The 25,536-nt window shown below is 41.6% G+C and overlaps 4 protein-coding genes across 4 annotated transcripts; all 4 read right to left on the reverse strand.

The window, feature by feature from the left end:
• Positions 1 to 2,741: 2,741 nt before the first annotated feature.
• On the reverse strand, positions 2,742 to 4,031 carry LOC311274095 (uncharacterized protein; the record flags this gene model as incomplete). Its single annotated transcript, XM_084381511.1, has 3 exons — positions 2,742 to 2,754; positions 2,796 to 2,985; positions 3,860 to 4,031. The coding sequence occupies 3 exons, from the start codon at positions 4,029 to 4,031 to the stop codon at positions 2,742 to 2,744; spliced, it is 375 nt and encodes a 124-aa protein (XP_084237637.1).
• Positions 4,032 to 18,363: 14,332 nt separating this feature from the next.
• Positions 18,364 to 19,902, reverse strand: LOC311273647 (uncharacterized protein). Its single transcript, XM_084380783.1, has one exon. It carries the CDS (start codon positions 19,788 to 19,790, stop codon positions 18,630 to 18,632), a length of 1,161 nt encoding a protein of 386 aa, XP_084236909.1. The 5' UTR covers positions 19,791 to 19,902; the 3' UTR covers positions 18,364 to 18,629.
• Positions 19,855 to 21,414, reverse strand: LOC311274096 (uncharacterized protein; the record flags this gene model as incomplete). The annotated part of the gene is made up of 3 exons (XM_084381512.1): positions 19,855 to 19,858; positions 20,185 to 20,374; positions 21,243 to 21,414. 3 exons carry the CDS (start codon positions 21,412 to 21,414, stop codon positions 19,855 to 19,857), a joined length of 366 nt encoding a protein of 121 aa, XP_084237638.1.
• A 589-nt stretch (positions 21,415 to 22,003) lies between these two features.
• LOC311274097 (uncharacterized protein) lies at positions 22,004 to 25,031 on the reverse strand (the record flags this gene model as incomplete). The annotated part of the gene is made up of 2 exons (XM_084381513.1): positions 22,004 to 24,567; positions 24,992 to 25,031. 2 exons carry the CDS (start codon positions 25,029 to 25,031, stop codon positions 23,273 to 23,275), a joined length of 1,335 nt encoding a protein of 444 aa, XP_084237639.1. The 3' UTR covers positions 22,004 to 23,272.
• Positions 25,032 to 25,536: the final 505 nt, after the last annotated feature.

Raw genomic sequence — 25,536 nt, forward strand, 5'->3', positions numbered from 1 at the left:
GTTTGTAGGAAAGCATGACACCTGGGGTCCGTTTCACAAAGCAGGTTTAGTGAAAACTCTGAGTCTGTTAACCCTGTAATGAGGAAAACTCACAAAGGGAGGTAACTCAAAACAGAGAAATAGGGGTAACTCCAGCCTGTTTCACAGAGAGAGGTACCAATCTCGGTCAGTTACCATGGTAACATACTCTATGAACCTAACCTGGTCGGGACCAGGTTTTCCTCAACAAACCTCGAGTTTCTCTCTGTCTCCGCCTCTTTCAGCCACACACGGTATTTGATTTCCTCATTCATTCAGTCAACAGGCGAGTTTTGGCGTAATATAGCTCTGCTGTCTGTTTTGTGAGAAAAGCATTGCAAAAATCAGTCAGTAGGCGACATTAGAAGTTATATTAGGTGGCGACTATTTTCACTACCATGGCGTGTCCTTTTGATAATGATCCCGTGGATGAAGGTGCAGCGTAAATACTCGTCGGGAGATGATCATCAGACCGCGCATAGATGTTCTTGCATTTCCAGACAATTATCTTTTTGAGCGGTACCGTTTCACGTCACAGTCCATCATTTACATACACAACCTAATCCGTCCTTACATTTCCAACATTACCAACCGAAGTCATGCTCTCACATCCCAGCAGATATTGTGTGTTGCGTTGCGTTTTTTTAGCAAATGGGAGTTTTTTATACAACGTCGGAGATGGAGAGCACTTTACAAAAGTTAAAAAAAAAGTCATGAAAGGGAAATAAATATTTTTATGAATAGGCTTAAAATATATATATAGGTCTAGGCATATTACATTTTATAAAAGCACTCGCGTCTTGGGGGGTGAGTTCAGAGGATGAGCTCAGCCACTGGCCTTCCTAAATTCTGGCTTAGGGCTCTGGCTCTGGCTCTGTTAGAGGTGGCGGTGCTGGGCCACCACCCGTTTTACAGGCATCTTCTTTCTTTCTGTTGGCTGAGTAGAAGTCTCTGTTAGTTTAAATAGGCTTAATTATTTAACAGAACATGATATAGATGAGAAGACATTTATGCGTGTGAAAACAGCATTATGTTGGGAATAAAACTACTGTACAGTCAAACAGCCACTTAATATTTACTTTACAATGTAAAACATGATCAAAATGAGGTACCCCCATGAGATTATGCCGAGGTCTTACCTGTTTGAACAAAGTTTTTGTGTTTCATCTTAAGCTGCTTACACTTCCTTCTAAAAACGAGCTCAAACTCACCGTATGAGCGCATTAATAAAAAACACGTAGCCCTCCTCTTCCCCGTTGCCATGGTGACTCGTCGAATCGGGGCTCCATTGATGCTGTCTTTTTATACTTTTTTTTTATACTCAGAGTTTCCTATCTCAGAGCAGATCAACTTGGAGTTCAAGGTTAGACTCAGAGTTTGTTGAACCTGCTTTGTGAAACGGACCCCAGGAGGGATAGTAAGTGGGACACATGAGACCAATTAACTGGATGTTTTAATTATCATTTTCACAAATATGGGCAAATCAGCATGAAGATGTTGACACATAAACATATTGTGACATCATCTCAAGTGGAAATTGTACACATTCAGCTTTCAGCTCATCATTTCTCCTGTGTATACTGAACCTCTGAGGATTTTTCAGGTATATAATTTCAAATTACAGTTCTGCAATTATGCATGAAACACTAGAACTGAATCACCTCCAACATATTTCGCAAATACAAAGCTACTCGCCTGTACGTGTCCTCAAATGTCTCTTCAAAGCAGACTGATCAGAGAAACTTTTCCCCCAGGTCTTGCAAAATGATGGCTTCTCACCTGTGTGGATTCTCATGTGACATTTTAAGCTACCGTTTTGCCTGAAAGTCTTCCCACATGTTTGGCAAGTATACGGTTTCTCACCTGTGTGGATTCTCATGTGGACTGTTAAGTTTGCACTTTGGCTGAAAGCTTTCCCACATGTTTTGCAAGAATAAGGCTTCTCACCAGTGTGGATTCTCATGTGACCTTTTAATTTAATGTTTTGCTTGAAAGTCTTTCCACATGTTTTGCAAGAATACGGTTTCTCACCTGTGTGGGTTCTCATGTGGACTGTTAAGTGAGAACTTCGGTTGAAAGCTTTCCCACATGTTTTGCAAGAATACGGTTTCTCACCTGTGTGGGTTCTCATGTGGACTGTTAAGTGAGTACTTCGAGTGAAAGTCTTCCCACATGTTTTGCAAGAATACGGTTTCTCACCTGTGTGGATTCTCATGTGGTGTGTTAAGTCAACATTTCGAGTGAAAGCTTTCCCACATGTTTTGCAAGAATACGGTTTCTCACCTGTGTGGGTTCTCATGTGGTGTGTTAAGTCAACATTTCGAGTGAAAGCTTTCCCACATGTTTTGCAAGAATACGGTTTCTCACCTGTGTGGGTTCTCATGTGGACTGTTAAGTGAGAACTTCGGTTGAAAGCTTTCCCACATGTTTTGCAAGAATACAGTTTCTCACCTGTGTGGGTTCTTAGGTGTATATTCAATGGGTACTTGAACTTAAAAGCCTTTCCACATGTGTCACATTTGAAAGACTTTTTACCTGGGTGAGTGTGATGGTGAATGTCTGATGAGGTAGAGTTTGTTGCATTATCACTGTGACTTTTGCTTCTGTGATGTCTTTTCTTTTGTTTTGGCTCTCCATCTCCAGCTGATCCTGAATCTCCATGTTTTCCTCCTTTCTGATCTTGGCTCTCAGCTACATGAGAGTTGTTAGAGAGGAGCTGGTGGTCACTTTTTGGTTCTGCTTCACTGTGGTCACTTTCCTCATGAGTTGGAGTCAACATGACGGTATCTGTCTCAACCTTCAGTACAAGCAGCTCTCCCTCCCGACTGGTGCAGAGTTCCTCCTGTTCCTCTTTAATCTCTGGAGGCTCTGGGTCCTCTTGGTCCAGACTGGAGTTCCTCTCCTGGTTACAGACCTGCTGGTCAGCGAGAACCTCCTCCTCCTTACAGACATGTTGCTGTGGGAGCTCTGGAGGGACAGAGAACAAAAGGCAGAGATTATTTAATCAACCAATCAACCTTTATTTGTAGTAACTTGTATTATGTAAACCTGAGCACATTTCAATTCATCCTCAAATATGCATGTTCTTCTTCAGGAACAGCAACTGAACAGCATGCTCAGAGGTGAGTGCACTTCTCTGAGTGGTGATTAGCACCGGGATGAGTCTCCTGCATCCCTCTTGTTTGTAGCATGTAGGAGTGTGTTTCCCACTCGTTGTCAATAAAATGTACAGTCCTTGCTTCACGTAGGACTCTGTGGCCCATGAAGTCCATCCATCGCAGGTGAGCACAATTCTCTCTGCAGACTGGAGCGATCCTCCACCTTTCCTCTCGTCTCATCATAAAGAGCTGGAATAGCTTTTTCTGTGAAATATTTTCTGCTCTGTATTTCATACCTTGGTTCCAGTGTATATACTAATTGACAAAAAACATAATTTTCCTCAATATGAATGTTTTGAATATAAAATCTACATTTTCCCAATAGTTTCCAGCTCATCTGACCCACTGACGCAATATCAATGCCGACATGTCTTCATAATAGGTTCAATGAGACACACCTCTTTCTGTTGAGTTTAAGTGCTCCTCGTAGTTTTCTGAACGTTTTGTGTGTAAAATCAGCATTTTTTGAGTGGAGTTTCGCTGCGGTCTCCTATAGAACGGAGCCCAGCCGTGCAGCGGGCACTCAGAACCTCCGGAGTCCCGGAGTGGAATCAACCAAACGAGGGAAACACTCGTATGTTCGCTCCATGTGGTGAAACGTGGCTGCGATGCATATCTCCCCCTCTATGGCCACTCCAGGGCTCTGAACATTAGTGTTATTAAAATAAGAAACTTCTCCTCACCTATCCTGTGTAACTTTACTTGGGGTTTCCAGCAGATATCCAGCATGACGCGCTGCCGGTCGATCTCTTCCTCGTACTGGACGATAGTTGTTTTAAAAACTCGGAATATTTCTTCAGCAGCAGCAGTTAGTCGCTCGTTGACAAACTCTCTCAAAGTCTCAACTGAACTCATTGTTCTTTAATTACTAATTCAATAACGAGCTGCGCTGTGACTCAGTACCGTCTTCCACTTCGTTCATTACACACAGGCAGCTAATGCTACTAGCTGCTGCTGTTTACTTCTGCTGGGTGTCACGCTGTTAAGCTCCGACAGGGGAAGTGCGGAGGCTTTTAGTTCCGCTTCAGACTCAACACGTTTTATTCAGAACTTGTTTAAAACATATCTGACTACACTTTTAAACGTCAATAAGTAATTGGGACAAAAAATGTCGTACAGTTGTGAAGCAAACTCCTTTCATTTTCCATTTCTTACATTTATTTGTATTAATTTAATTAACTATATTTTACACCACTTTTATACTGTTTTTACACACTGTGTTTACACTATGTTTGTTGTACTCCTTGTATTAAGGTGTAGATCTACTCTGCTTAATTCCAAAAAGAAATGTGCCACTCTTTTCTAAACTGCTACTTTAAACTAACAGCTTACTTTTTGGTTACTTACATGGAAGCTACTGGAAAAACTACAAGTATTTCACATATAAATGTTTGGAGAAAAGAGTGACACGAGGAGCGATAATAAGTGGGACACATGACACCGATTAACTCGACTTTTTAATCATTATTTTCACAAATATGGGCAAATCAGCATGAAGATATTGACACAAACATATTGTGACATCGTCTCAAAGGGAAATTGTACACATTCAGCTTTCAACTCATCATTTCTCCTGTGTATATTGAGCCTCTGAGGATTTTTCAACTATTCATGAAACACTAGAACTGAATCACCTGCGCGAGGCTAACCATGTACCCACCCATGCCAACATTGGTCAAGACAACCTCCTCACTGGGCATACGGTTTGAAGTCCCTTTGCAGCTGGTATCCTGGACTTCCCCTGCACATCTCATCTACAGCGCTGCCACTTCGCGGCCTTGAACGCTCCTCCACTGTGCTGCAGCCGTGAGACGTTTTTTTAACTCTCAGTCTCCTCCTTGATGTGTTCCCCTGCCCTACTGACTGCATTTCTTTTAAAGATAATAATAAAAGTGTGGTATATATTTAGTTACATGATTTCACTCTTACATTTGTGGTTATATTTCACTCCAAGTTAACACAATTCAGTAGTTTAATCATCAATTCGATCAATGGTTGCATGTTCAATCAACTAGTGCAGAGAAATACATGTTTTAACCATTCATTTATGATTCATTTACATTTTGATTAGATTCTTTAACATCTCAGTACTTGTTACCAGTTGTCATTAACCACTAACTACTTACTTATGGTTATATGGTTATATTACACTACACTTCGCCACATGATATGCAAGTATATGGCTTCGCACCAGTGTGAGTTCTCCTTTGACATGTTATGGCACTGCTGTCCTTGAAAGTCTTCCCACATGTTTTGCAAGAATATGGTGTCTCACCTGTGTGGGTTCTCATGTGAACTGTTAAGTGAGCACGAACCCCGAAATCCATCCCACAAATTTCACAGGTAAAAGGCTTCTCACCTGTGTGGGTTCTCATGTGGACTGTTAAGTTTGCACTTTGGCTGAAAGCTTTTCCACATGTTTCGCAAGTATACGGCTTCTCACCAGTGTGGCTTCTAATGTGTACTGTTAAGGCTGAATTTAGTCTGAAAGCTTTTCCACATGTTTCGCAAGTATACGGTCTCTCACCTGTGTGGGTTCTCATGTGGACTCTTAAGTGAGTACTTCGGCTGAAAGCTTTTCCACATACTTGGCAAGAATGAGGCTTCTCACCTGTGTGGGTTTTTAGGTGTGCATTCAATAGGGGCTTAATCTTAAAAGCCTTTCCACATGTGTCACATATGAAAGACTTTTTACCTGGGTGAGTGTGATGGTGAATGTCTGATGAGGTAGAGTTTTTTGCATTATCACTGTGACTTTTGCTTCCGTGATGTCTTTTCTTTTGTTTTGGCTCTCCATCTCCAGCTGATCCTGAATCTCCATGTTTTCCTCCTTTCTGATCTTGGCTCTCAGCTACATGAGAGTTGTTAGAGAGGAGCTGGTGGTCACTTTTTGGTTCTGCTTCACTGTGGTCACTTTCCTCATGAGTTGGAGTCAACATGACGGTATCCGTCTCAACCTTCAGTACAAGCTGCTCTCCCTCCCGACTGGTGCAGAGTTCCTCCTGTTCCTCTTTAATCTCTGGAGGCTCTGGGTCCTCTTGGTCCAGACTGGAGTTCCTCTCCTGGTTACAGACCTGCTGGTCAGCGAGAACCTCCTCCTCCTTACAGACATGTTGCTGTGGGAGCTCTGGAGGGACAGAGAACAAAAGGCAGAGATTATTTAATCAACCAATCAACCTTTATTTGTAGTAACTTGTATTATGTAAACCTGAGCACATTTCAATTCATCCTCAAATATGCATGTTCTTCAGGAACAGCAACTGAACAGCATGCTCAGAGGTGAGTGCACTTCTCTGAGTGGTGATTAGCACCGGGATGAGTCTCCTGCATCCCTCTTGTTTGTCTTATGTAGGAGTGTGTTTCCCACTCGTTATCAATAAAATGTACAGTCCTTGCTTCACGTAGGACTCTGTGGCCCGTGAAGTCCATCCATCACAGGTGAGCACAATTCTCTCTGCAGACTGGAGCGATCCTCCACCTTTCCTCTTGTCTATTCATAAAGAGCTGGAATAGCTTCTTCTGTGAAATATATTCTGCTCTGTATTTTATACCTTGGTTCCAGTGTTTGTAGCATTTGGCAAAAAAACATCATTTTCCTTGTTATTAATATTTTGAATGTAAAATCTAAATTTCTCCGAATAGTTTCCAGCTCATCTGACCCACTGACTCAAAATCAATGCCGACATGTCTTCATAATAGGTTTAATGAGACACACCTCTTTCTGTTGAGTTTAAGTGCTCCTCGTAGTTTTCTGAACATTTTGTGTGTAAAATCAGCATTTTTTGAGTGGAGTTTCGCTGCGGTCTTCTATAGAACGGAGCCCAGCCGTGCAGCGGGCACTCAGAACCTCCGGAGTCCCGGAGTGGAATGAACCAAACGAGGGAAACACTCGTATGTTCGCTCCATGTGGTGAAACGTGGCTGCGATGCATATCTCCCCCTCTATGGCCACTCCAGGGCTCTGAACATTAGCGTTATTAAAATAAGAAACTTCTCCTCACCTATCCTGTGTAACTTTACTTGGGGTTTCCAGCAGATATCCAGCATGACGCGCTGCCGGTCGATCTCTTCCTCGTACTGGACGATAGTTGTTTTAAAAACTCGGAATATTTCTTCAGCAGCAGCAGTTAGTCGCTCGTTGACAAACTCTCTCAAAGTCTCAACTGAACTCATTGTTCTTTAATTACTAATTCAATAACGAGCTGCGCTGTGACTCAGTACCGTCTTCCACTTCGTTCATCACACACAGGCAGCTAATGCTACTAGCTGCTGCTGTTTACTTCTGCTGGGTGTCACGCTGTTAAGCTCCGACAGGGGAAGTGCGGAGGCTTTTAGTTCCGCTTCAGACTCAACACGTTTTATTCAGAACTTGTTTAAAACATATCTGACTACACTTTTAAACGTCAATAAGTAATTTAAAGGTTTTGCAAGTATACGGCTTTTCACCTGTGTGGGTTCTTAGGTGTATATTCAATTAGGACTTAAACTTAAAAGCCTTTCCACATGTGTCACATTTGAAAGACTGTTTACCTGGGTGAGTGTTATGGTGAATGTCTGATGAGGTAGAGTTTTTTGCATTATCACTGTGACTTTTGCTTCCGTGATGTCTTTTCTGTTGTTTTGGCTCTCCATCTCCAGCTGATCCTGAATCCCCATGTTTTCCTCCTTTCTGATCTTGGCTCTCAGCTACATGAGAGTTGTTAGAGAGGAGCTGGTGGTCACTTTTTGGTTCTGCTTCACTGTGGTCACTTTCCTCATGAGTTGGAGTCAACATGACGGTATCTGTCTCAACCTTCAGTACAAGCAGCTCTCCCTCCCGACTGGTGCAGAGTTCCTCCTGTTCCTCTTTAATCTCTGGAGGCTCTGGGTCCTCTTGGTCCAGACTGGAGTTCCTCTCCTGGTTACAGACCTGCTGGTCAGCGAGAACCTCCTCCTCCTTACTGACATGTTGCTGTGGGAGATCTGGAGGGACAGAGAACAAAAGGCAGAGATTATTTAATCAACCAATCAACCTTTATTTGTAGTAATTTGTATTATGTAAACCTGAGTACATTTCAATTCATCCTCAAATATGCATGTTCTTCTTCAGGAACAGCAACTGAACAGCATGCTCAGAGGTGAGTGCACTTCTCTGAGTGGTGATTAGCACCGGTATGAGTCTCCTGCATCCCTCTTGTTTGTAGCATGTAGGAGTGTGTTTTTCGCTGGTTATCAATAAAATGTACAGTCCTTGCTTCACGTAGGACTCTGTGGCCGTGAAGTCCATCCATCGCAGGTGAGCACAATTCTCTCTGCAGACTGGAGCGATCCTCCACCTTTCCTCTTGTCTCATCATAAAGAGCTGGAATATCTTCTTCTGTGAAATATATTCTGCTCTGTATTTTATGACTTGGTTCCAGTGTTTGTAGCATTTGGCAAAAAACATCATTTTCCTTGTTATTAATATTTTGAATGTAAAATCTATATTTTTCCCAATAGTTTCAACTGACCAACTGACTCAAAATCAATGCCGACATGTCTTCATAATAGGTTCAATGAGACACACCTCTTTCTGTTGAGTTTTAGTGCTCCTCGTAGTTTTCTGAACATTTTGTGTGTAAAATCAGCATTTTTTGAGTGGAGTTTCGCTGCGGTCTCCTATAGAACGGAGCCCAGCCGTGCAGCGGGCACTCAGAACCTCCGGAGTCCCGGAGTGGAATGAACCAAACGAGGGAAACACTCGTATGTTCGCTCCATGTAGTGAAACGTGGCTGCGATGCATATCTCCCCTCTATGGCCACTCCAGGGCTCTGAACATTAGTGTTATTAAAATAAGAAACTTCTCCTCACCTATCCTGTGTAACTTTACTTGGGGTTTCCAGCAGATATCCAGCATGACGCGCTGCCGGTCGATCTCTTCCTCGTACTGGACGATAGTTGTTTTAAAAACTCGGAATATTTCTTCAGCAGCAGCAGTTAGTCGCTCGTTGACAAACTCTCTCAAAGTCTCAACTGAACTCATTGTTCTTTAATTACTAATTCAATAACGAGCTGCGCTGTGACTCAGTACCGTCTTCCACTTCGTTCATCACACACAGGCAGCTAATGCTACTAGCTGCTGCTGTTTACTTCTGCTGGGTGTCACGCTGTTAAGCTCCGACAGGGGAAGTGCGGAGGCTTTTAGTTCCGCTTCAGACTCAACACATTTTCATTCAGAACCTGTTTAAAACATATCTGACTACACTTTTAAACCTGAATAAATAATTTGGACAAAATACTTTCATAACTTTATTTATATTAATTTAATTCACTTTATTTAACATAACTTTTATACTGTTATTACACAGTGTGTTTACACTATGTTTCAGAGGTGGGAATTGTGGAGTCGTCGAGTCATCTCCATGCCATGTATTTGGTCTGTTCATGCACTAAACCAGCTGAGTCCAATCAGCACAGCTCTTCAGCCAGGAAGGTGAGCTAATTAGTGAATGCACCTGGTTCAGTGACTGAGCAGAACAAATACATGGCATGGAGATGACTTGATGACTCCACAATCCCCACCTCTGCTATGTTTGTTGTACTCCTTGTATTAAGGTGTAGATCTACTCTGCTTAATTCCACAAAGAAACGTGCCACTCTTTTCTAAACTGCTACTTTGAACTAACAGCTTACTTTTTGGTTACTTGCATGGAAGCTACTGGGTACGGAAGCGTATTTACGGAAGCGTATTGCATTCACTTGAGTAATTTTTTTTTTTGGTTTGTTTTTCGGGGTAATTATTTCTGTTTTTCGGAGTAATTTTTTTTTGGTCTGTTTTTCGGAGTAATTTTTTTTTTGGTCTGTTTTTCGGGGTAATTTTTTTTTGGTCTGTTTTTCGGAGTAATTTTTTTTTCTGTTTTTCAGAGTAATTTTTTTCTGAGTTTAGAGAGCATTTGAAACAATAGACGCATTCATTCCTTTATTGAAAGCTCGATAATGGAGACAAACATGACCGACTTGTTTAATTGAATCAAGTTTTACTTTGATCTGGGTTTAAGACACTGGGCGATAGTCCTGTCTTTAAGTCATATAGATGGTATTACCATTAGTTTGTCAACTTTACGCAGGCACCTGAGGACGGCGACAGGTCGCCACTCCGAAGGTTCACTTTCATGTTTCGGAATGCCGGCCCTTTTTTGAAAAAAGATCGCCACTCCGAACCTGAAACCCTAACCTTAACCGTAACCCGGTCGGAATGGGGCTTTGCGGTTGTTCAGAAGGAAAGCCCATTCAGATCTGCAGTAATGTGTCTCCAGAATCAGTTGGACAGATATGGCAGTTTGGAGGTTCTCGCGGGAGTTCGAAGTATCGCGATAATTCAGAAAAAAAATTACTCCGAAAAACAGAAAAAAATTACCACGAAAAACAGAAAATAAATTACTCTGAAAAACAGGAAAAATAATTAGTCAGAAAAACAGAAAAAAGAAACAAACCAAAAAAAAATTACTCAGAAAAACAGACCAAAAAAAAATTACTCAGAAAAACAGACCAAAAAAAAAAAAATTACTCAGAAAAACAGACCAAAAAATAAACTACTCAAGTGAATGCAATACGCTTCCGTACGTATTGCATTCACTTGAGTAATTTATTTTTTGGTCTGTTTTTCTGAGTAATTTTTTTTTGGTCTGTTTTTCTGAGTAATTTTTTTTTGGTTTGTTTCTTTTTTCTGTTTTTCTGACTAATTATTTTTCCTGTTTTTCAGAGTAATTTATTTTCTGTTTTGCGTGGTAATTTTTTTCTGTTTTGCGTGGTAATTTTTTTCTGTTTTTCGTGGTAATTTTTTTCTGTTTTTCGTGGTAATTTTTTCCCCTGAATTATCGCGATACTTCGAACTCCCGCGAGAACCTCCAAACTGCCATATCTGTCCAACTGATCTGGAGTAATGTACTATGTACATTACTATGTACTATGTATATGTCTATACATTTCTAGCAGATCTGAATGGGTTTTCCTTCTGAACAACCGCAAAAGTCCTCATTCAGGGGGGGCGACCCCAATTCCGACGGACCGCCATTCCGACCAGGTTATGGTTAAGGTTAGGGTTTCAGGTTCGGAATGGCGATCTTTTTTCAAAAAAGGGCCGGCATTCCGAAACATGAAAGTGAACGTTCGGAATGGCGACTTGTCACCATCCTCAGGTGCCTGCATAAAGTTGACAAACTAATGGTAATACCATCTATATGATTTAAAGACAGGACAATCTCCCAGTGTCTAAAACCCAGACCAAAGTAAAACTTGATTCAATTAAACAAGTCGGTCATGTTTGTCTCCATTATCGAGCTTTCAATAAAGGAATGAATGCGTCTATTGCTTCAAATGCTCTCTAAACTCAGAAAAAAATTACTCTGAAAAACAGAAAAAAAATTACTCCGAAAAACAGACCAAAAAAAAAATTACTCTGAAAAACAGACCAAAAAAAAAATTACTCTGAAAAACAGACCAAAAAAAAATTACTCAAGTGAATGCAATACGCTTCCGTAACTGGGAAAACTACAAGTATTTAACATATAAATGTTTGTAGAAAAGCATGACACGAGGAGCGATAATAGGTGGGACACATGAGACAGATTAGCTTGACTTTTTAATCATCATTTTCACAAATATGGGAAAGTCAGCATAAAGATATTGACACATATATTGTGACATCTTCTCAAGTGGAAATTGTACACATTCAGCTTTCAGCTCATCATTTCTCTTGTGTATACTGAACCTCTGAGGATTTTTCAGGTATATAATTTCAAATTACAGTTCTGCAATTATGCATGAAACACTAGAACTGAATCACCTCCAACATATTTCGCAAATACAAAGCTACTCGCCTGTACGTGTCCTCAAATGTCTCTTCAAAGCAGACTGATCAGAGAAACTTTTCCCCCAGGTCTTGCAAAATGATGGCTTCTCACCTGTGTGGATTCTCATGTGACATTTTAAGTTACTGTTTTGCCTGAAAGTCTTCCCACATGTTTGGCAAGTATACGGCATCTCACCGTTGTGGGTTCTCATGTGGACTTTTAAGTGAGCACATTGGCTGAAAGCTTCCCCACATGTTTTGCAAGTATACGGCTTCTCACCAGTGTGAGTTCTCATGTGACGGGTTAAGTGAGCACGAAGCCCAAAAGCCTTCCCACAAATTTCACAGGTAAAAGGCTTCTCACCTGTGTGGATTCTCATGTGGACTGTTAAGTGAAAACTTCGCTTGAAAGCGTTCCCACAAGTTTTGCAAGTATACGGCGTCTCACCAGTGTGGTTTGTCATGTGCTGTCTCAATTCACCATGACTCTTGAAAGTCTTCCCACATGTTTTGCAAGAATACGGTTTCTCACCTGTGTGGATTCGCATGTGGACTGTTAAGTGAGAACTTCGGTTGAAAGCTTTCCCACATGTTTTGCAAGAATGAGGCTTCTCACCTGTGTGGGTTCTCATGTGGACTGTTAAGTCAGCATTTTGAGTGAAAGCTTTCCCACATGTTTTGCAAGAATGAGGATTCTCACCTGTGTGGGTTCTCATGTGGACTGTTAAGTCAGCATTTTGAGTGAAAGCTTTCCCACATGTTTTGCAAGAATAAGGCTTCTCACCTGTGTGGGTTCTTAGGTGTGCATTCAATAGGGACTTGAACTTAAAAGCCTTTTCACATGTGTCACATTTTAAAGACTGTTTACCTGGGTGAGTGTGATGGTGAATGTCTGATGAGGTAGAGTTTTTTGCATTATCACTGTGACTTTTGCTTCTGTGATGTCTTTTCTGTTGTTTTGGCTCTCCATCTCCAGCTGATCCTGAATCTCCATGTTTTCCTCCTTTCTGATCTTGGCTCTCAGCTACATGAGAGTTGTTAGAGAGGAGCTGGTGGTCACTTTTTGGTTCTGCTTCACTGTGGTCAATTTCCTCATATGTTGGAGTCAACATGACGGTATCCGTCTCAACCTTCAGTACAAGCTGCTCTCCCTCCCGACTGGTGCAGAGTTCCTCCTGTTCCTCTTTAATCTCTGGAGGCTCTGGGTCCTCTTGGTCCAGACTGGAGTTCCTCTTCTGGTTACAGACCTGCTGGTCAGCGAGAACCTCCTCCCCCTTACAGACATGTTGCTGTGGGAGCTCTGGAGGGACAGAGAACAAAAGGCAGAGATCATTTAATCAACCAATCAAACTTTATTTGTAGTAACTTGTATTATGTAAACCTGAGCACGTTTCAATTCATAATGAAATATGCACGTTCTTCTTCAGGAACAGCAACTGAACAGCATGCTCAGAGGTGAGTGCACTTCTCTGAGTGGTGATTAGCACCGGTATGAGTCTCCTGCATCCCTCTTGTTTGTAGCATGTAGGAGTGTGTTTCCCACTCGTTATCAATAAAATGTACAGTCCTTGCTTCACGTAGGACTCTGTGGCCCGTGAAGTCCATCCATCGCAGGTGAGCACAATTCTCTCTGCAGACTGGAGCGATCCTCCACCTTTCCTCTCGTCTCATCATAAAGAGCTGGAATAGCTTTTTCTGTGAAATATTTTCTGCTCTGTATTTCATACCTTGGTTCCAGTGTATATACTAATTGACAAAAAACATAATTTTCCTCAATATGAATGTTTTGAATATAAAATCTACATTTTCCCAATAGTTTCCAGCTCATCTGACCCACTGACGCAATATCAATGCCGACATGTCTTCATAATAGGTTCAATGAGACACACCTCTTTCTGTTGAGTTTAAGTGCTCCTCGTAGTTTTCTGAACATTTTGTGTGTAAAATCAGCATTTTTTGAGTGGAGTTTCGCTGCGGTCTCCTATAGAACGGAGCCCAGCCGTGCAGCGGGCACTCAGAACCTCCGGAGTCCCGGAGTGGAATCAACCAAACGAGGGAAACACTCGTATGTTCGCTCCATGTAGTGAAACGTGGCTGCGATGCATATCTCCCCTCTATGGCCACTCCAGGGCTCTGAACATTAGCGTTATTAAAATAAGAAACTTCTCCTCACCTATCCTGTGTAACTTTACTTGGGGTTTCCAGCAGATATCCAGCATGACGCGCTGCCGGTCGATCTCTTCCTCGTACTGGACGATAGTTGTTTTAAAAACTCGGAATATTTCTTCAGCAGCAGCAGTTAGTCGCTCGTTGACAAACTCTCTCAAAGTCTCAACTGAACTCATTGTTCTTTAATTACTAATTCAATAACGAGCTGCGCTGTGACTCAGTACCGTCTTCCACCTCGTTCATCACACACAGGCAGCTAATGCTACTAGCTGCTGCTGTTTACTTCTGCTGGGTGTCACGCTGTTAAGCTCCGACAGGGGAAGTGCGGAGGCTTTTAGTTCCGCTTCAGACTCAACACGTTTTATTCAGAACTTGTTTAAAACATATCTGACTACACTTTTAAACGTCAATAAGTAATTGGGACAAAAAATGTCGTACAGTTGTGAAGCAAACTCCTTTCATTTTCCATTTCTTACATTTATTTGTATTAATTTAATTAACTATATTTTACACCACTTTTATACTGTTTTTACACACTGTGTTTACACTATGTTTGTTGTACTCCTTGTATTAAGGTTTAGATCTACTCTGCTTAATTCCACAAAGAAATGTGCCACTCTTTTCTAAACTGCTACTTTCAACTAACAGCTTACTTTTTGGTTACTTGCATGGAAGCTACTGGAAAAACTACAAGTATTTAACATATAAATGTTTGGAGAAAAGAGTCACACGAGGAGCGATAATAAGTGGGACACATGAGACCAGTTAATTCGACTTTTTAATCATCATTTTCACAAATATGGGCAAATCAGCATGAAGATATTGACACATAAACATATTGTGACATCGTCTCAAAGGGAAATTGTACACATTCAGCTTTCAGCTCATCATTTCTCCTGTGTATATTGAGCCTCTGAGGATTTTTCAACTATGCATGAAACACTAGAACTGAATCACCTCCAACATATTTTGCAAATACAAAGCTACTCGCCTGTACATGTCCTCAAATGTCTCTTCAAAGCAGACTGATCAGAGAAACTTTTCCTCCAGGTCTCGCAAAATGATGGCTTCTCACCTGTGTGAGTTCTCATGTGGACTAAGTTTGCACTTCAGTTGAAAGCCTCAGTTGTGTCTCAATTTCTGATTTTTTGATTGTTAAAAAAGTTTTTTCATAATTTCAAAAAGTCCCCAATAAAAAGGAAATAATCTCCAGGAGTCCTCCAAAGCTGAGTGCAGGAATGTTCAATTGTCGACAATCAAAACATGAGATCTCACAGACAAAAGCTCATCAAAAAAGACCCAAATTCTCAACACAAAATACATTCCTTATACTCACTCAGATGGGGGTTGGACACCACAGTTTATCCAATCCTTACTCTATCCTCTATGTATCAAATTTAGCTGACTCTGGTATTTCCCTGCGCGAGGCTAAGCATGTACCCACACATGCCAACATCGGTCAAGACAACCTCCTCACTGGGCATACGCTTTGAAGTCCCTTTGCAGCTGGTATCCTGGACTTCCCCTGCACATCACTTCTACAGCGCTGCCACTTCGCGGCCTTGAACGCTCCTCCACTGTGCTGCAGCCGTGAGACGTTTTTTTAACTCTGTCTCCTCCTTGATGTGTTCCCCTGCCCTACTGACTGCATTTCTTTCAAAGATAATAATAAAAGTGTGGTGTAGGAGATACACTGTATTAAAGGCAATGTATTAATCACTGAAGATTAATAAAACACTCGTTAATGGGGCACCACCTCCGATGTTTTGTCTATTTGAATAATCCGGAGGTAATTAATCAAATCCGACCAAACAAGGTTAACTTGTATCAATTTAAATCAATTTAGTTAGTCTCATAGCTGAATTAGTGACTTCTTTATACAGTTTCCTCGATTCTCCACATCAAAGCAAGTAAGCACAGACAACGACGTACGGTTAAATATGTTTATTTACTAAATAAATCAAGGTGGATAAATGAAATGATGATTCAGACAACAATAAAACAAACAGAAATGTGAAGACTATATGGTTAAAGTGACAGGATTATTTAAGGTGGATGAGCGATGGTAAAGTCGTGAGTCTGGGCAGCATTCAAATGTTACGAGAGTAATTTTGATACTAACGAGACCCTAACCGGACTTGTCTTGTGAAAAGATTATTATGAATTAGGAATTAAAAGAACACCAACTCATGAACGTTTAGTGAAACGTGTGCAAGATGCTTAGCCTACTTTGTCTGAAGAGTGGAGAAGCCTTTCGCTTCGATCTTTCTGCCGGATTTCGTCTGAGGGATTGCTGGCTCGCGGTAGCTGCGGGTCCCGACGAAGGAGGGAAGATGCGGTCGATCCGACTTCACAGCAGGCGGCTCTCTCTCGTCCAGGTGTCGGAGAGAGATCAGCTGGTCCAGCGCTCAGCAGAGGATGGTCCGGTTCGCTGCCCAGCGGGATGGTACCGCTCGTGAGCGTAGAGGGCAGCGTAACTTCAGCTTGGCACAAAGTCGTTGCAAACCGTGGTCCTAGGTTTGTGGAAACAGGCAGTGACACTGCACGTTTTGCTTGGCGTTTTAGTCTTAAAAAAGACTGTTGTTTATCTTCACACTCTGAGTGGCGACTTTTAACTCTAATTCAACTGATATTTAACTTTCCTGACGAGGATAACGAAAGGATAACGCTGGCCTGGCGCTTCCTCAGTTATTTCTCAATACAAGAATAATTAAACTGAATTCTGTTCCACTGAATAAAATAGTGATACTTAACAAAAATAATAAGGACGGAACTTACTTCTATTAACGTCTAACAAAATAAAAGCTCTTAAAGATTATCGCACGTGGTCGATTGTACGGAGATTTTTATACCTAGGAGCTTGTTACAAAAAGAAGCAAAGTAAAGTGTTGAAAAATTTAGCAAAGAAGAGAAAAGAGGAGAGGAGAGGAGAGAGCGAGGGAGTTCTGTCCCTTGGCTTTAGTAGTCCCGGCTTGCAGGCGGACCAAAAGGGGCGTACTAACCACACTCCTAGTGTGGTTGTTTTAATTCCACACCTTTAAACTTGATTAATTCCAACTATCAAGTTAACGCTTCGAAATCGCGCTTAGCCTTTCTCAGAACTTTACCATGGCAAAAGTAGATGGACTTTTGTGAAACAATAAGACAATATGATCTGATTAAAATCATTGAACACTTAAATGAAATCAACACTGGATCAGAACATAAGAATACACTTGAAAACAACGTAGGACTGATGAAACTGGTCGCTTATACATGTTCCTTCTAGTGTTAGCTTAAGGCTTGTGAAGAAAAACATTTTACAGACTTTTAAATTGTAGTTTATAAACACGCTAGAAAACTAAAAAGATCTCCGACAGTCTAATCCAGTTAACCATAACTTACCACTAGATGGCACTGTGACTCCACCAAACACCAGACACCAGTGAGCATTAAGCAGGATCTCAGTCCATGTTCATCACAGAAACTTAGGAATTGGTTCAGTTTGATGAGCTTATTTTACTGGATTTCAAATTGTAAGAATTAAACAGGTGAGACTCTGATTTAATGGTTAATTAGAAATGCTTCTGAAGTCTAGAGGAAACTCTGACCATTTGTTTGGAATGTACCAAAGATAAGACTGAGCCAGATGTGTCGTTAATCTCTTCAAAGAGAGGAGGTAGAGAAAGGGGGTTTTCCACCGTCCTTTTCTCTAGTGTGTGTATTGGAAAGTAGGGAGAAGAAGAACACGTTTGAGGGACAGATAGCACGATCGGTCCATCAGACGTGTTACCTAATTACAATTAGAAAGACATTATATCACAAACAATTTTATCACAAACAATCCCGGTTCCTTTGGTTGAGGTTTTAAAGGAGAAGTAGCTTCATATGTTTCCTTCGTTTGACCTGTGTGAAAGGAATGTCCCTGTTTGTTAGGTCAAAAAGAGTTCGTACAGGGGGTTACCATCGTAAATTAATTCAAACTGATTCCCTCTGGTGGTTTTATGAGAGAGAGTGTTGTTCTCCCTCCTAAGAGATGACACGGGGAGACATCCCGGCGTCTCCATCCTGATAACGTCCTCATACAGATGGAAAGTGTTAATAATGAAAAAACAACAGGGCCTCAGCAGGTCAAAGGTCCACATGAGAGCATTAGGCATGTTTCCCTACAGTGGTATATATTTAGTTACATGATTTCACTCTTACATTTGTGGTTATATTTCACTCCAAGTTAACACAATTCAGTAGTTTAATCATCAATTCGATCAATGGTTGCATGTTCAATCAACTAGTGCAGAGCAATACATGTTTTAACCATTCATTTATGATTCATTCACATTTTGATTAGATTCTTTAACATCTCAGTACTTGTTACCAGTTGTCATTAACCACTAACTACTTGCTTATGGTTATATGGTTATATTACACTACACTTCGCCACATGATATGCAAGTATATGGCTTCGCACCAGTGTGAGTTCTTCTTTGACATGTTATGTCACTGCTGTCCTTGAAAGTCTTCCCACGTTTTGCAATAATATGGTGTCTCACCTGTGTGCGTTCTCATGTGAACTGTTAAGTTTGTACTTTGGCTGAAAGCTTTTCCACATGTTTTGCAAGAATAAGGCTTCTCACCTGTGTGGGTTCTCATGTGGACTGTTAAGTGAAAACTTCGCTTGAAAGCGTTCCCACATGTTTTGCAAGAATACGGTTTCTCACCTGTGTGGGTTCTCATGTGCCGATTCAATTCAACACAAGTCATGAAAGCTTTCCCACATGTTTTGCAAGTATACGGCTTCTCACCAGTGTGGATTCTCATGTGAACTGTTAAATGAGCACGAACCCCGAAAGCCATCCCGCAAATTTTACAGGTAAAAGGCCTCTCACCTGTGTGGGTTCTCATGTGAAATGTTAAATGAGCACGAACCCCGAAAGCCATCCCACAAATTTTACAGGGAAAAGGCTTCTCACCTGTGTGTGTTCTCACGTGATTTTTCATGACACGGTTGTCCTTGAAAGTTTTTCCACATATTTTGCAAGAATACGGTTTCTCACCTGTGTGGGTTCTCATGTGGACTGTTAAGGATGAATTTAGGCTGAAAGTCTTCCCACATGTTGTGCAAGAATATGGCTTCTCACCTGTGTGGGTTCTCATGTGGACTTTTAAGTTTGCACTTTGACTGAAAGCTTTTCCACATGTTTTGCAAGTATACGGCTTCTCACCAGTGTGGATTCTCATGTGCCGATTCAATGGAAGACAAGTCTTGAAAGCTTTTCCACATGTTTTGCAAGTATACGGCTTCTCACCAGTGTGGATTCTCATGTGATTTTTTATGGCAGTTCTGTCTCTGAAAGTCTTCCCACATGTTTTGCAAGAATACGGTTTCTCACCTGTGTGGGTTCTCATGTGGACTGTTAAGTCAGCATTTTGAGTGAAAGCTTTCCCACATGTTTTGCAAGAATAAGGCTTCTCACCTGTGTGGGTTCTCATGTGGACTGTTAAGTGAGCACTTTGGCTGAAAGCTTTTCCACATGTTTTGCAAGAATAAGGCTTCTCACCAGTGTGGGTTCTCATGTGCTGATTCAAGTCGCTAGTAGTCTTGAAAGCTTTTCCACATGTTTTGCAAGAAAACACTTTCTCACTTGTGTGGATTCTCATGTGGACTGTTAAGTCAGCATTTTGAGTGAAAGCTTTCCCACATGTTTTGCAAGAATAAGGCTTCTCACCTGTGTGGGTTCTTAGGTGTATATTCAATTGGGACTTGAACTTAAAAGCCTTTCCACATGTGTCACATTTGAAAGACTTTTTACCTGGGTGAGTGTGATGGTGAATGTCTGATGAGGTAGAGTTTTTTGCATTATCACTGTGACTTTTGCTTCCGTGATGTCTTTTCTGTTGTTTTGGCTCTCCATCTCCAGCTGATCCTGAATCTGCATGTTTTCCTCCTTTCTGATCTTGGCTCTCAGCCACATGAGAGTTGTTAGAGAGGAGCTGGTGGTCACTTTTTGGTTCTGCTTCACTGTGGTCACTTTCCTCATATGTTGGAGTCAACATGACGGTATCCGTCTCAACCTTCAGTACAAGCTGCTCTCCCTCCCGACTGGTGCAGAGTCCCTCCTGTTCCTCTTTAATCTCTGGAGGCTCTGGGTCCTCTTGGTCCAGACTGGAGTTCCTCTCCTGGTTACAGACCTGCTGGTCAGCCAGAACCTCCTCCTCCTTAAAGACATGTTGCTGTGGGAGCTCTGGAGGGACAGAGAACAAAAGGCAGAAATTATTTAACCAACCAATCAACCTTTATTTGTAGTAACTTGTATTATGTAAACCTGAGCACATTTCAATTCATCCTCAAATATGCATGTTCTTCTTCAGGAACAGCAACTGAACAGCATGCTCAGAGGTGAGTGCACTTCTCTGAGTGGTGATTAGCACCGGTATGAGTCTCCTGCATCCCTCTTGTTTGTAGCATGTAGGAGTGTGTTTTTCGCTGGTTATCAATAAAATGTACAGTCCTTGCTTCACGTAGGACTCTGTGGCCGTGAAGTCCATCCATCGCAGGTGAGCACAATTCTCTCTGCAGACTGGAGCGATCCTCCACCTTTCCTCTCGTCTCATCATAAAGAGCTGGAATATCTTCTTCTGTGAAATATATTCTGCTCTGTATTTTATGACTTGGTTCCAGTGTTTGTAGCATTTGGCAAAAAACATCATTTTCCTTGTTATTAATATTTTGAATGTAAAATCTATATTTTTCCCAATAGTTTCAACTGACCAACTGACTCAAAATCAATGCCGACATGTCTTCATAATAGGTTCAATGAGACACACCTCTTTCTGTTGAGTTTTAGTGCTCCTCGTAGTTTTCTGAACATTTTGTGTGTAAAATCAGCATTTTTTGAGTGGAGTTTCGCTGCGGTCTCCTATAGAACGGAGCCCAGCCGTGCAGCGGGCACTCAGAACCTCCGGAGTCCCGGAGTGGAATCAACCAAACGAGGGAAACACTCGTATGTTCGCTCCATGTAGTGAAACGTGGCTGCGATGCATATCTCCCCCTCTATGGCCACTCCAGGGCTCTGAACATTAGTGTTATTAAAATAAGAAACTTCTCCTCACCTATCCTGTGTAACTTTACTTGGGGTTTCCAGCAGATATCCAGCATGACGCGCTGCCGGTCGATCTCTTCCTCGTACTGGACGATAGTTGTTTTAAAAACTCGGAATATTTCTTCAGCAGCAGCAGTTAGTCGCTCGTTGACAAACTCTCTCAAAGTCTCAACTGAACTCATTGTTCTTTAATTACTAATTCAATAACGAGCTGCGCTGTGACTCAGTACCGTCTTCCACCTCGTTCATCACACACAGGCAGCTAATGCTACTAGCTGCTGCTGTTTACTTCTGCTGGGTGTCACGCTGTTAAGCTCCGACAGGGGAAGTGCGGAGGCTTTTAGTTCCGCTTCAGACTCGACACGTTTTATTCAGAACTTGTTTAAAACATATCTGACTACACTTTTAAACGTCAATAAGTAATTGGGACAAAAAATGTCGTACAGTTGTGAAGCAAACTCCTTTCATTTTCCATTTCTTACATTTATTTGTATTAATTTAATTAACTTTATTTAACACCACTTTTATACTGTTTTTACACACTGTGTTTACACTATGTTTGTTGTACTCCTTGTATTGAGGTGTAGATCTACTCTGCTTAATTCCACAAAGAAATGTGCCACTCTTTTCTAAACTGCTACTTTAAACTAACAGCTTACTTTTTGGCTACTTGCATGGAAGCTACTGGAAAAACTACAAGTATTTAACATATAAATGTTTGGAGAAAAGAGTCACACGAGGAGCGATAATAAGTGGGACACATGAGACCAGTTAATTCGACTTTTTAATCATCATTTTCACAAATATGGGCAAATCAGCATGAAGATATTGACACATAAACATATTGTGACATCGTCTCAAAGGGAAATTGTACACATTCAGCTTTCAGCTCATCATTTCTCCTGTGTATATTGAGCCTCTGAGGATTTTTCAACTATGCATGAAACACTAGAACTGAATCACCTCCAACATATTTTGCAAATACAAAGCTACTCGCCTGTACATGTCCTCAAATGTCTCTTCAAAGCAGACTGATCAGAGAAACTTTTCCTCCAGGTCTCGCAAAATGATGGCTTCTCACCTGTGTGAGTTCTCATGTGGACTAAGTTTGCACTTCAGTTGAAAGCCTCAGTTGTGTCTCAATTTCTGATTTTTTGATTGTTAAAAAAGTTTTTTCATAATTTCAAAAAGTCCCCAATAAAAAGGAAATAATCTCCAGGAGTCCTCCAAAGCTGAGTGCAGGAATGTTCAATTGTCGACAATCAAAACATGAGATCTCACAGACAAAAGCTCATCAAAAAAGACCCAAATTCTCAACACAAAATACATTCCTTATACTCACTCAGATGGGGGTTGGACACCACAGTTTATCCAATCCTTACTCTATCCTCTATGTATCAAATTTAGCTGACTCTGGTATTTCCCTGCGCGAGGCTAAGCATGTACCCACCCATGCCAACATCGGTCAAGACAACCTCCTCACTGGGCATACGCTTTGAAGTCCCTTTGCAGCTGGTATCCTGGACTTCCCCTGCACATCTCATCTACAGCGCTGCCACTTCGCGGCCTTGAACGCTCCTCCACTGTGCTGCAGCCGTGAGACGTTTTTTTAACTCTGTCTCCTCCTTGATGTGTTCCCCTGCCCTACTGACTGCATTTCTTTTAAAGATAATAATAAAAGTGTGGTATATATTTAGTTACATGATTTCACTCTTACATTTGTGGTTATATTTCACTCCAAGTTAACACAATTCAGTAGTTTAATCATCAATTCGATCAATGGTTGCATGTTCAATCAACTAGTGCAGAGCAATACATGTTTTAACCATTCATTTATGATTCATTCACATTTTGATTAGATTCTTTAACATCTCGGCACTTGTTACCAGTTGTCATTAACCACTAACTACTTACTTATGGTTATATGGTTATATTACACTACACTTCGCCACATGATTTGCAAGTATATGGCTTCTCATCTGTGTGAGTTCTCCTTTGACATGTTATGTCACTGCTGTCCTTGAAAGTCTTCCCACGTGTTTAGCAAGAATATGGTGTCTCACCTGTGTGGGTTCTCATGTGAACTGTTAAGTGAGCACGAACCCCGAAATCCATCCCACAAATTTTACAGGTAAAAGGCTTCTCACCTGTGTGGGTTCTCATGTGGACTGTAAAGTTTGCACTTTGGCTGAAAGCTTTTCCACATGTTTCGCAAGTATACGGCTTCTCACCTGTGTGGGTTCTCATGTGCAGCTTCAATTCAATACGAGTATTGAAAGCTTTCCCACATGTTTTGCAAGAATAAGGCTTCTCACCTGTGTGGGTTCTCATGTGATTTTTGAAGGCAGTGTTGTCCCCATAAGTCTTCCCGCATGTTTTGCAAGAATACGGTCTCTCACCTGTGTGGGTTCTCATGTGGACTGTTAAGGATGGACCTCGGCTGAAAGCCTTCCCACATACTTGGCAAGTATACGGCTTCTCACCAGTGTGGATTCTCATGTGTACTGTTAAGGCTGAATTTAGTCTGAAAGCCTTTCCACATGTTTCGCATGTATACGGTCTCTCATCTGTGTGGGTTCTCATGTGGACACTTAACTGAGTACTTCGGCTGAAAGCTTTTCCACATACTTGGCAAGAATAAGGCTTCTCACCTGTGTGGGTTCTCATGTGGATTTTTAAGGATGAATTTAGGCTGAAAGCTTTTCCACATGTTTCGCATGTATACGGCTTCTCACCTGTGTGGATTCTCATGTGGACTCTTAAGTGAGCACTTCGGCTGAAAGCTTTTCCACATGTTTGGCAAGAATGAGGCTTCTCACCTGTGTGGGTTTTTAGGTGTGCATTCAACAGGGGCTTAATCTTAAAAGCCTTTCCACATGTGTCACATATGAAAGACTTTTTACCTGGGTGAGTGTGATGGTGAATGTCTGATGAGGTAGAGTTTTTTGCATTATCACTGTGACTTTTGCTTCCATGATGTCTTTTCTTTTGTTTTGGCTCTCCATCTCCAGCTGATCCTGAATCTCCATGTTTTCCTCCTTTCTGATCTTGGCTCTCAGCTACATGAGAGTTGTTGGAGAGGAGCTGGTGGTCACTTTTTGGTTCTGCTTCACTGTGGTCACTTTCCTCATAAGTTGGAGTCAACATGACGGTATCCGTCTCAACCTTCAGTACAAGCTGCTCTCCCTCCCAACTGGTGCAGAGTTCCTCCTGTTCCTCTTTAATCTCTGGAGGCTCTGGGTCCTCTTGGTCCAGACTGGAGTTCCTCTCCTGGTTACAGACCTGCTGGTCAGCGAGAACCTCCTCCTCCTTACAGACATGTTGCTGTGGGAGCTCTGGAGGGACAGAGAACAAAAGGCAGAGATTATTTAATCAACCAATCAACCTTTATTTGTAGTAACTTGTATTATGTAAACCTGAGCACATTTAAATTCATCCTCAAATATGCATGTTCTTCAGGAACAGCAACTGAACAGCATGCTCAGAGGTGAGTGCACTTCTCTGAGTGGTGATTAGCACCGGTATGAATCTCCTGCATCGCTCTTGTTTGTCTTATGTAGGAGTGTGTTTCCCACTCGTAATCAATAAAATGTACAGTCCTTGCTTCACGTAGGACTCTGTGGCCCGTGAAGTCCATCCATCGCAGGTGAGCACAATTCTCTCTGCAGACTGGAGCGATCCTCCACCTTTCCTCTTGTCTATTCAAAAAGAGCTGGAATATCTTCTTCTGTGAAATATATTCTGCTCTGTATTTTATACCTTGGTTCCAGTGTTTGTAGCATTTGGCAAAAAACATCATTTTCCTTGTTATTAATATTTTGAATGTAAAATCTGTATTTTTCCCAATAGTTTCAACTGACCAACTGACTCAAAATCAATGCCGACATGTCTTCAAAATAGGTTCAATGAGACACACCTCTTTCTGTTGAGTTTTAGTGCTCCTCACAGTTTTCTGAACGTTTTGTGTGTAAAATCAGCATTTTTTGAGTGGAGTTTCGCTGCGGTCTCCTATAGAACGGAGCCCAGCCGTGCAGCGGGCACTCAGAACCTCCGGAGTCCCGGAGTGGAATCAACCAAACGAGGGAAACACTCGTATGTTCGCTCCATGTAGTGAAACGTGGCTGCGATGCACATCTCCCCCTCTATGGCCACTCCAGGGCTCTGAACATTAGTGTTATTAAAATAAGAAACTTCTCCTCACCTATCCTGTGTAACTTTACTTGGGGTTTCCAGCAGATATCCAGCATGACGCGCTGCCGGTCGATCTCTTCCTCGTACTGGACGATAGTTGTTTTAAAAACTCG

The sequence above is a fragment of the Pagrus pagrus genome, assembly GCF_965226575.1.
Source record: "Pagrus pagrus genome assembly, chromosome: 18".
Classification (NCBI taxonomy): domain Eukaryota; kingdom Metazoa; phylum Chordata; class Actinopteri; order Spariformes; family Sparidae; genus Pagrus; species Pagrus pagrus.